General features: G+C 64.5%; 2 protein-coding genes across 3 annotated transcripts; one reads left to right on the top strand and one right to left on the bottom strand.

Annotated features, from left to right (window-relative positions):
- Positions 1–648: 648 nt before the first annotated feature.
- Positions 649–7,807, bottom strand: BTBD19 (BTB domain containing 19). 2 transcript variants are annotated; one of them, XM_054212520.1, is made up of 8 exons: positions 7,665–7,807; positions 5,396–5,633; positions 4,925–4,978; positions 3,348–3,407; positions 1,986–2,054; positions 1,473–1,604; positions 1,132–1,308; positions 649–987 (listed from the first exon to the last, which is right to left on the bottom strand). In XM_054212520.1, the coding sequence occupies exons 1-8, from the start codon at positions 7,751–7,753 to the stop codon at positions 853–855; spliced, it is 954 nt and encodes a 317-aa protein (XP_054068495.1). In that variant the 5' UTR covers positions 7,754–7,807; the 3' UTR covers positions 649–852. The 2 variants fall into 2 exon arrangements, with proteins under 2 accessions (XP_054068495.1, XP_054068496.1); XM_054212521.1 differs by lacking the exon at positions 1,132–1,308.
- Positions 7,808–9,287: 1,480 nt separating this feature from the next.
- DYNLT4 (dynein light chain Tctex-type 4) lies at positions 9,288–10,464 on the top strand. Its single transcript, XM_054213042.1, has 2 exons — positions 9,288–9,407; positions 9,793–10,464. Exon 2 carries the CDS (start codon positions 9,802–9,804, stop codon positions 10,462–10,464), a length of 663 nt encoding a protein of 220 aa, XP_054069017.1. The 5' UTR covers positions 9,288–9,407; positions 9,793–9,801.
- The last annotated feature ends 377 nt before the right edge of the window (positions 10,465–10,841 follow it).

Below are 10,841 nucleotides of genomic sequence, written 5' to 3'. Positions count from 1 at the left end.
TGGGGGGCACAGCTGGAAGGGGGGGGGGGGGCGGGGGGGATGGTTGAGACAGCCCTAGCTGTGTGCACACACACAATGGCGGGGGGGGAGGGTTGCACGCTGTGGAGAGGTGTGTGGCACACGGAGGGGCCGGCAGCCTGTCCCCCCGCCCCGGGACTACGAGGGGCTGGGGGCTGCTGGCAGGGTGTGGGGCAGGGTTCTGGGGCTGCTGGGTGGGTACAGAGATGTCGGGGTCTCCCCTCCCGCTTGCCCCCCCTCTTAGGGCTCCTGCAGCCACCCCATGGGCATGGGGCTGGGGGCTCCCCATTCTGCTCAGCCCCTTCCCCACCTCTGCCATGGGGAGGGGGTTGTCCCCCTGCCCCGGCCGGTGCCAGCGCTCGCTGCCTGCTGCAGCACAGCCCCGCTGCCGGGGGGGGGGCAGCACGGCGCTGAGGAAGGGCCCCAGCACAGGGCCCGGCTTGGGCGGGGGGGCAGCTTTGGGGCTGGGAAAGGGCGGGGGGGCTCACCCTGTGCCCCCGTCCCTCAAGGGACCCTGCAGCCCTGCCACCCCTGGGGTCACGGCCCGGGCTGTGTGCCTGGGCGTCCTCGCACCCACCCCATGGCCCAGTTGCAACCCCCTACCGCCCCCCCACCAAATCCCTTGACCCCTTTTTTGGGGTGATCTGGGCATCCTGCCCTGACCCCGAAGCCGTGGCGTGGGGTAAAGGGCTTTATTGATGCTCTTGGCTGCGGCGGCTCCTCGGGCAGTGCCCAGCCCCACAGCCTGCCCCACTGCAGAGCACCCGGCCAGGGGGTACACTGCCGCTGCCCGAGCCCCCCGCTCAGGCTGGGGGGTACCTCGGTGCCCGGCCCCTACTTGGCGTGTGGGTCCAGGTGACGGTGGTGGTCGCGGGGCCGCGTCCCGCGCCGGGGCCGGCAGAGGTGGGAGGGCACCCCACTGCCCTTCCTCAGCGCATGGGCTCGCCATGCTGCCGCGATGCTCTCCACCTAAGGGGACCGGGACAGGATTAGGGGGCATCAGCATGGCCACAGCATGGTCTCGTTCCCCTCCACCCCACCCCAGCCCAGCCCTGCAGCATCTTCCATCCCCGGAGGTGAGCTGGGGCACCCTGAGGGGAGGCAGCAGCTCACCGGGATGAGCAGGTCCCGCTGGTTGTGGCTCTCCAGCGTCGCCAGCTCGCTGGGTGCCAGCAAGGGCAGGCGCAGCTCCCGCACGGGCAGGGCGGCTACCTCGGGCACTGGGCGCTCCAAGACGGCCTGCAGGATGAGCGGGAGGTGGACGGTGATGCTCCGGGCACCCGGGGGTGTCTGGGGAGAACACAGCCTCTGTGCCCATCACGCAGCCCTGAGCTCAGGGACAGGGCACCTGGGTTCCCTGCCTGGGCTGGTGGGGCATCTGGGCATCCCTGGGTGGCTCTGCCTGGGGGAACAGCCAGGACCACCCACCTCCATCACCACCGCGTTGCACTCACCGAGCTGACGTGCGCCCACTCCCGCACAGCCTGCACCAGGTCCAACTCGTCAACGGCCAGGCGGTCACTGCGCAGCACCTGCACCAGCACCGCGTCGGAGAGCTCATGGAAGCCCTGTGTCCGCACCACCGCCTGCCAGCACACAGCAGCACCGGGGCACTGGTACCGGGACCCTACACAACGCACTCTCCATGGGCCATCGGAACTATCCTGGCGCCATCCATGCCTGGCACCCCAGCATCTCCCCACCCCCTGACATCCCAGTACCCCCCCCCCAGCCTCTACCTGGCACCCAGCATCTTCTCCCCAAACACCAATTGCTCCCTTTCCTCCCCTGCCCAGCCTCCAGCCACCCCATTCTTAGGGGCCCGGCTCCCTTGTCCCATGTCCCCCCGAGTTCCCCATGCCACATGCCCCCAGTGCTCCCTGCGCCCTGGGGCATGCCCCAGGGGGGCATGCTCCCAGCATCCCCGTGCCATGCCCCCCCCCGCCCCCCATCGCCCACAACCATACCGCAGTGCAGCCCTCAATGAAGGCCAGGCAGTGCTGCTGGAGGTCTGCCTGCCCGTAGGTCACCGCAGCCTGTGGGACAACACAGACACCTGCAAGGGGGTCCGGGGCAGAAGGAACCCTCCTACCAAAACCTTACAGAGACACTGCCACTCTCAGGGACCCAGGTGAGGCGAGCATCCCCATGCGTGGGTGCCACGGTGTGGGTATGGTGGGGAGGGGACACCAAAGTCCCCTCCTTTCCTGGCCTGCCCCACAGCAAAGAATTTGGTGGCTCTACCACCCACAGCTGTCACCCGGCCCCACCGTCAGCAGAAAGCACCTGATTTTTCTGCTGCTGCTCAGGTGGGCGAGGGGCCCCAGCGTTGCTCTCACAAGGCCACACTGCAGGGACATGGGGCCACCCATCCCCAGTGCTCCTTGCGTGGGCACAGGGTCAGCTTAGAGACCCACCCCCCACATATGTCCCATATCCTGGTGCCAGCCCCAGCCTGCCCCATAGCTGCCACCCCCCCACTGCAGCAGGAATTTGGGGTGCTCTCATCTTCCCCCAGCCCTATGCAGTGATGCTTACCCCAGGGCTGGCACTGCCCATCTGGGCACCAGGAGGACACCTCCCTGTCCCCCCCGTGGTGGCAGCCCCTGCGTGCAGGGTACTGGGGACCAGCACAGGCAGGGCGAGCATCACCTCCCCCTCCACCACGGCAGGGGACCAGCATTGACGCAAGCACGGAGGGAAGGCAAGATGTTTTCTTCAGGTTTGTTTTGTTCTGGGGTTTTGGGGTTTTCTGTTTGTTTCCTCTGGGCCAGTTTTAGCTCTGTTTATGCCGCGGTGGTCTGGCACCACATCTGGCGGGAGCTTCTGTGCTCTGAGGACGGCATCTTGCCCCGGGAGCATCGTTTCAGCCACGGGAGGTGGAACAAATCCCCGTTCTCTGGGGAGCAGCCTTGGTCCCACCAGGCAGCATGGCAGGGCCATTCGGACTTCCCCCCAAAGGCTATTTTTAGGTGTCCCAACTCTCAGCAGGGTTTTTGCGACTGGCCTCAAAACCATGAGAGCTCCCAGAAACCCAGTGCCTCCCAGTTTCATGCAGACGATGGCAAGGCCCCGGCACTGGGGAGCTCCGGCCAGCCCTGCTCAGGGCAGGGTGAGGACATTTCCCTGCCAGGCTGTGGTGTCCCTGGTATCCCTTGCAGCCCCGGTACAATGAGGCCAGGAGCTGGCAGGGCAGCTGCTGGGCCAGGCGGGAGGAGGAAATCCTGCCCCACCATCCAGCCAAGAGCAGGAGGGGCCAGGTCAGCTCCTGCCCCAAAATCAGACAGGTTATTTTTAACCCTCTGCTACCACACTGAAGTCACGCTCACCTGCAGAGCCTCGCAGACCTGCTCCACGCTCAGCGTGTCCTTGATGAACTTGACGCAGAGCTGGAAGAGAGATGGAGAGAAGGTGAGCAGAGCGGGGACCCAGCCCCCCCACCCCTTCCCGTGACTCTCAGCATCCCCTGAACCCCCAGGACATGGGACACAGGACATGGGGTGAAGGCATCTCCAGCCCCACAGGGTTTCATAAGGCAGTGGTGGGCTATGGGCAGACAGGGACCGAGCTTGATGTGACCAAACCTCAGCCAACCTCATAGCCCCAGGTGGGTCACCTAACCCTGGCCACAGTCATTAGCCATGTCCCACCACAGGGCATGGCCCTGGTGCTGGCTGCAGTGCACTGGGTGACCCCAGCGTTGCCCAGCCCTGCCTGCCAGCTGCTCTCTGCCTGTGACCATTGGGGGACCAGCATCTCTGTCTGCGGCCCAAACGCAGACAATGCAGGTGGGATGCAGCCAGATGGACACTTCTGTCAGGGAGCAGGACCTCCCTCCTGCCCATCTCAGCTGCCTTCCACACAAAGGGGTCAGAGCCCCTGGGAAACCCAAGGGGATGTGACATGCAGGGAGGAGCCGCCAGCTGGAGCAGAAGGACCCTGAGTCACAGGCGGGAGGGAGATGAGGTCACCCTGCAGCTGGGGACAGAGCCACGGGCTTCCCCGGCTTGAACTTGGTCAGCCCCTTCCCTCCCACCCTCCTCCCTGTCTCTCCCCGCTGTAGGTCATCCCCCCGAGGATGCATTTGCTGGATGGTGGGGTAGGACTCATGTGGCCAGGGCGCTGGGTCCCTCTTTCAGCAACACCCCTTACATCCCTTCCCTGCCAGCCAGCTGTTTGACGGCCCCGTGACACATCCGGGCTTCAGCTGAGCTTGTCCCCACGGGGTGATGGGGCAGGTCCCGTCCCACCACACAGCAGCCTACAGTTCCTCAGCTCCTCAGCGAGGTTCTTCCCCGGCGCAGTGGGAAGGGAGGGGAAGTCCAGGCGCGAGATGGTGGGTCATGCGATCAGCCCAGGCCGTAATTCAGGAATCGCTCTGATGACGTGGCCCGGCCGCCCTCCCCAACGCTGAACCGCTCCAGCTCCCTGCCCCCTCCTCGTCTGGCCCCCCACCCCTCGTTTTTGCTCCCTGCTGCCTTCCCAAAACCTTCCTGCCCGAAGCAGCACCCCCTTGGCAGCACCGTGGCTGGGGTGCTGCATGCTCCCCAGGACCGGGGCTTTCCCTACGGCATCATCCTGCCAGATGACCGGAGGGCAGCCGTGGGCGATGGCATCGGGGCTTTCCTGCTGCCCTTTGCCATGCGGGAGACATGAAGTCCCATGCCTTTCCCCGGGATTCCCAGCCCCCACGGGGCTCCCGGCTGGTGCTGCATCCCCTCAGGGGGGATCCCACCGGAGAAACCCTCCGGGATCAACAAGCAGGGGCTGAGCTTGTGATGGATCTGGGTGATGCACCACGGTGCTGTCCTCAGAGCCACCTCCAGCCATGCAGGGACCATCTTGGGGTGCTCCTCAGCACAGGGGCACTCGGAGACCACCACCCCCAATCTAAGCAGGGCCGTACCTTGCACAGGTCCTGTAGACCATACTCCACTGATGAGGTCAGCACCTCCAGAGCCTGCAGGCGAGAGACCTTGTAAGCGTGCAGGGCCATGGATGGGCATGGCAGCCCAGGGGCCAAAGGCAGGTGTTCTCCTGCCTCCATGGGAGCCCCCATGGCAGGGGGGAAAGGGGCTACCACATGGGGGTATATGCAGGTGTCCTGCTCTGATGTCCCCATTCCCAGCATCCAGGGTGTGCACAGCCAGCTGTCCCAAGGCTGGGACAGACACATGAGGGACAAGGTGCTCTGGACAGCCCACTGTGCTGGGCTGAGCCCACACACACTCATTGCACTATTAGCCAGCCAGAAAGCATCATGCAGAGCATCCCCTCCACCTTCGGCACCCCAGGAGCTGCAAAGCACCCCTTGCCCCTGCGTCCCCACCTTGTCCCTCCCATGCCCATGGGCCCTTCCAGCCCCATCCCCACTCACGATGTGGCTGTTGAGGGTGACGCTGTTGGTGTAGAGGAACTCGATGACGGCCAGAAAGACCTCAGGCTGCACGTTGCCCAGGATGAAGGGGCCTTGGGGTGGGATGCTGCCAGGGGGGTCCTCGCTGCCCACCGGCCCCTGGCTGAACATCCCCCGGAAAGCCTGGCAGCGGCACGCCAGCACGCAGCGGTGCGCAAACACCTTCTGCTGCTCCCGGCCCACCACAAAGGTGACGTCGCTGTGGGGAAGAGGGGACCATGAGGGATGGGGTGCCTTGGGAAGCCAGGACACAGGATGTTGGGAGAGGGCACATGGGCAGGGACCAACTGGGTGTCCCTCCTTTGAGGCAGCGCCCTTTACTTTTAACCCAGGGGCTTTTCCCAGACACAGAGGGGTCCTTGCTGGTAGCTTCTTGCGGCCATCTGAATGCTGCAGGTGGGGTGAGCAAGATGGGTCCTCTGGAAAGCACAGAGAGCCATGGGAGCCAGCACAGCCAGCCATGGCTGCTGGCACAGAGCAGGGAAGAGAAAGGTCTGGAACAACTGGAGAAAGTGGCTTTCTCTTTTGGCACGGCAAAGCAGGGGAAAGTGCAGCAGCCATCGGGCTCGGCCTCCTTGAGTCACGGGCACTGACTCATGGGCTCAGGGATAGGAAACCTCCGACATAGCTGCCAGCGGGGTTGGCATTGGCCCACCCTGCGCTTGCGGGACAGGGCAGCCTGTACTGCACACTAGGGCATGGGGTCCTGCTGCCCTGGTCCCCCACAGCTCCCCAGATGGTTCGCCAGCCCTGCGTCCCCAGGAAAGCGAGGCAGGATGGGGGGAAAGGGAGTGGGCAAAGGGCAATGAGTCCCCAGCCCATGCGCGCCCTGTGTCCACGGCCCATCCATCCCTTCGTCCCCTCCTCCTTTCTTCCCCCATCCCTGCAGGGCAGTGAGCAGAAGACGTGCCACCCAAACTGTAGCTGCCACCAGGCTGTGCACAAACCCACCACCCAACCCTTGGGCCAACCCACAAAGGATGTGCCCACCAGAGGTAAGTGCTCCTGGGTCATCCCACACACGTATCGGGATATACACGGCTGGGGTGTGCCCAACAGATCCTCCGTGACTGGTACTGCAAGGGGGAGCGAAATAAACTCCTCCATGACTATAGTTCACAGGCCAAGTAGGGAAAGCAGGGTGAAGGCTGCAGGCTGTGAGATGTGGGATTCAGTCTGCGGTTGTGGGGTGCGAGGTTCGGGATACAGGACGCAGAATGCAGGATGGGTGCAGGATGAAGGCTGCAGTGTGCGGGACGCAGAACGAAGGATGCAGGATGTGGGATGCAGGTTGCAGAATGAAGGCTACAGGGTGCAGGCTGCGGGATGCAGGAAGGTTGATGGATGCAGAGTGCAGATATCAGGTTGCAGGATGCAGAATGAAGGATGCAGGCTGCAGGATGCAGGGAAAGGGATGCGAGGCGCAAGTAGCAGGATGTGGGCTGGGGATGGCCAGGCGCTGGCAGCTGCTTCCCCACTGCCTGATGCTGTGGCTGGGGAGTTTTCACTGGGATTTCTCTTCTGTGTGGCCAAAATTTCAGCAGGGATGGGGATTTCCTCAGATAACACTGGCATTTGTGCCAGGGGCCAGCATGAAGTGGGTAAAGAGGACCACACAGCCAGGCAGCTTCCAGGCAGGAGGTGCTGTGTAGGTGGGGGGCAGCCAAGGCAGCAGTTCATCTCCGATCCCGGCTCCGGGAGAAGGTGACAGGGATGCCAGGCGCTGTGAGGGGGGGGCTGGATGGGCTGCCACCTGCCCCTCCGGGGTGTGGGGAGGTTGGAGATGTCAAAGGGCAAAGCCGAGGTGTCAAAGCAGCTGAGCACGGGTGGCTGCCCTGGGGGAGGGGGATGGCTGTGGTACCCCCGCTCCTGGCAAGGGCAGGAGCTCCAGCGCGGGATTTAGCTGGGGACACTCACTGCCTTGCCCTGCTGGCACCATGCCTGAGGACAGAGGGGGTCTGGGTGATCCCCGGAGAGGAGGTGGCTGTCCCAGGGGGATGCACCCGGGCAGCCCTGGGCTCCCAGTGCCCCAGGGTGTGCACAAGCCGTGCCGGCCCCTCCAGCTGCCCTGGGCTCCCCGCACTGCCCGGGGATCCCAACCCCCCCCACCCCGGCAGGGCTCACGGCCGCGGGAAAGCAGCACGGAGCAGGCACTGGGGTGCTTGGCTGGGCTGGGGGAGGGCGGGGGGGGGGGGGGGATGGAGGACGCCGACGCCCCCCGGTCCCTCACCTGAACTGGGGGTTGTTGACCAGGGTGCGGAGGGCGGTGGTGAAGGCGGCCGCTTCGCCCTGCAGCCGCGCCGAGCAGAGTCCGGCCATGGGCTGCCTCGGGGAGGGTGGCGGAGGAAGGCGGCGCAGGCAGGCGGGCAGGAGGCAGGCGGGAGGCTGGCCGGCCTAGGGAGGCCGCGGGGAGGAGGCCGTCACGCCATACGACATGGCCCATTGCTAAGGAAACCTGGCAGGCAGCGCCGGGGCCAGGCTGCCGGGGAGGGAGAGAGGAGGCGGCGAGCGGGGAAGCCCACCCGTGCTGCCCCGGCAGCTCCATCCGGGTGTTCGGCAGATGGGAGCGGAGCGAGGAGGCAGGCCTGCATCTTGGTACGAGCGGCATCCCCCGCCACGGCTCATGGCATGGCCCCGGTGCCCCCGGTATGGCGTCCGGTACCGGTGGCTTTGCTGCAGAGGAGCCTGTGGATAGGGCTGGAGATGAAGGGAAGCAGGCAGCTGGGATTTTGGAAAAGGCAACACATGCATAGGTTAAATGCACAAAGATCACCCCCACCGCCACATGCACAGCCCCCATGGAAAGCCGCTGGGCATGGCTGGGTCCCCAGACATGGAGCAAACGCGAGCCCAGCAGGGACATCTGCCCCCTGAAATGGCAAAATCCTTCCCTCCTGCTGATGCTCCAGGCCAAAGCCCCGCAGTTCTCATGTCTGCTTAGGACACAAGCTATCGCAGGCAGAAAAAAAGCATAACCAGCCTCGCCCGAGCCTAAACCAAGTGCTGTGCCAGGGGATGCCCTGTCCCCTTTCTCCCAAGCCTGTCTGTCCCCAAGCAGGGAACACAGGGAGGGTGCCCAGGGAGGGACCCCCCTCCTCTTGCCAGCCGCAGTGGGAGGGAGAGGGAGGAGCAGGGCCTGCAGCCGACGGCAGCACCCTGAGGGATCGGGGTCCAGCTGCCAGTGTGCTTGGCAGCGCTAGTCAGCGGCAGGCTATAAATACCTCTGACGGGAGATAGAAACACAAAAGCCGTCTCCACTTTCCTCAAATAGCTCGGCAGCCAGACCAGACAAAGGCGCATTGACGTGGTGGCTGTGGCGTACCAGCTGGGCTGGGCTCCGCCGGCAGAGAGAAACCCTGCTCGGGGTCAGGAGCCCCCAGAAAACTTGCCCTTGGACCAGGGCATCGCAGCAGCAGGGTCCCCAGCACGTGGCAGGGCTGTGCTCAATGGGTGCCCATCTGGCCACGCTCTCCCTTGATGCAGGGGGCATAAGTACCCAAAGGATGCAAACCTTAGGGTAAAATCAAGCTGTTGGAGGTCCCAGCCCCAGTTCAACCCATAGTTGGGGTGCAAAGTGGCAATCACAGTGGCTGTTCTCCAGCTCCTGCTCTTCCTTTGCACTTTCAACACCAGCCAAGCATTTTCCAGGGCTGGCAGGGGAGGTCGGAGGGCACGTGCCCGGACTGACCGTGTTCCTGTGCTGGCATAGCTGGAAACGCAGACAGGGCAGGAGTAAAAGCAGACAGGGCTGTCTAGGGACCAGGAAACAAGGAGTTACAGGAGCCATGCCCCAGAGTGGCCCTTCAGAGCTGCAGTGTCACATAGCAACACTTCACGCTCCGGGACCACAACGGGTTTGGCCCTGCTCACTGCCACCTGAGGACCACAGGTGGTCCTGGGAAGCCCGGAGCACGACATCATCCGGAGGAAAGTCCCCCGGGTTTAGCCCAGTGGGGACAGAGTGGGACTGGGGGTAAGTGTGGGACCAGAAGCAGGCAGGAGGGCTGGGGGGACTGGAGGGGAAGGAGCTGCTCACCTGTGCTGGGGGGGTAAGGCTGTGGGTGGGAGAGCAGAGGGATGGATGGATGGACGGACGGACAGACGGACAGACTGACCGTGCGTGGCTGTGCTGGGTCAGCCCCAGGTGGCTGAGGCTGCTGGGGAGGGAGGCGCTGGTGAAGTGAAGGTGGCTGCCATGGTTCCCCAGCCCCTCTGCATCCAGCCCCCCAGGAGCCGATGTGCCAGAAGGCATGGGATTTACAGGGGGCAGGGAGATGCAAAGCGGAGAGGCGGTGGGATGGTGGTGTTGGGGGACAACCCACCTCCTCATGACACTCAAAGCCACATCTCCCTTCCAGACCACCCATATGGCTGAACAGTTCCCCCCAGAGATGGCCCAGGTGATGGCTTCAGATGGTGCTGAAGCCCCTCCACTCCGAGCCACCCGCCGTGGCTCCCAGCCCCCAGCCCGGGGCAGTGAGGAAGGCAAACCGCCGCTCCTGCCTTCTCGCCGCAGCTCCATCCTCAGCACCCTCCCGGCACCCCTGGCCAGCCGCCGCAGCTCCCTCGGGGCAGCCCCAGGGGGCAGGCGCCCCTCCATCGGCCCTTGGATGCTCCACAGCCGCGTGAGCTTCTCTGGGCTCCCCCTTTTCCAGCCCATCCTCAAGACCCGCCTCGAAAACACTTACAGGATGCAGCCGGACGAAGGCTGCAAGTTTGACACGGGGCGGGTGCAGCAGGTGCTGGAGGTGGCCCTGGCAGGTGCCCTGGGGACCACCGTCTACAGCCCCCAGGGCAGTGCCCTGCTAGCCCAGAGCCTGGCCGAGCTGCTGCGGAGCCGGGCAAAGGAGGTGGTGCCACCCCGTTACAAGCTGGTCTGCCAGGTGCTGCTGGGCCAGCGGGGCCAGCAGAGCCTGTTGGTGGCCAGCCGAGGGCTGTGGGACCCTGAGACTGATAGCTTTGCCTCCGCCACCTTCTCCAATGCCTCCCTCTTTGCTGTGGCCACAGTGCACGGGGTCTACTTCGAGTAGCACCTGCCTCTCCTTCCACCCAGCCTTGTAGGGCTGCAAGAGAGAACAGCCGAAATAAAGAGGTTTGCTCCAGCTGCGGCTCTCATCTGGAGTCTTTGGCCATGGGGTGTGCAGGGAGCGAGACATGGATGCACCTCAGTGCCCTGATGCTCACTACAGCCCCCGGCCTGGGCTCACACCCAGTCCGTAGCTTCCACTGCCACTGAACTGCAGCAAATACAACCCAAAAAGCTGCATTGCCCTGGAGCAGGCAGCTGCCCAAGGCCACGCTCCAGGGAGCGGCCCAGCCTGCTTCCCACAGCGCAAGCTGCTCCCAGGCAGATTGATTACACCAGCACTGGGGAAGGAGGTGACAGATCACCTTCAAAGCAAGCTCA

The sequence above is a fragment of the Rissa tridactyla genome, chromosome 8 (genome assembly GCF_028500815.1).
Source record: "Rissa tridactyla isolate bRisTri1 chromosome 8, bRisTri1.patW.cur.20221130, whole genome shotgun sequence".
Taxonomy (NCBI): domain Eukaryota; kingdom Metazoa; phylum Chordata; class Aves; order Charadriiformes; family Laridae; genus Rissa; species Rissa tridactyla.
This window is presented reverse-complemented; position numbering and strand designations above follow the sequence as displayed.

Bases quoted from the DNA above. Each gene is read 5' to 3' on its own strand.
- DYNLT4 (XM_054213042.1), top strand. From the start codon at position 9,802: ATGGCTGAACAGTTCCCCCCAGAGATGGCCCAGGTGATGGCTTCAGAT.
- BTBD19 (XM_054212520.1), bottom strand. From the start codon at position 7,753: ATGGCCGGACTCTGCTCGGCGCGGCTGCAGGGCGAAGCGGCCGCCTTC. The intron at 3,408-4,924 runs GTACGGCCCTGC...TCTCTCTTCCAG, and splicing joins GTCTACAGGACCTGTGCAAG to CTCTGCGTCAAGTTCATCAA. The intron at 1,605-1,985 runs GTATGGTTGTGG...GTGTGCTGGCAG, and splicing joins TCATTGAGGGCTGCACTGCG to GCGGTGGTGCGGACACAGGG.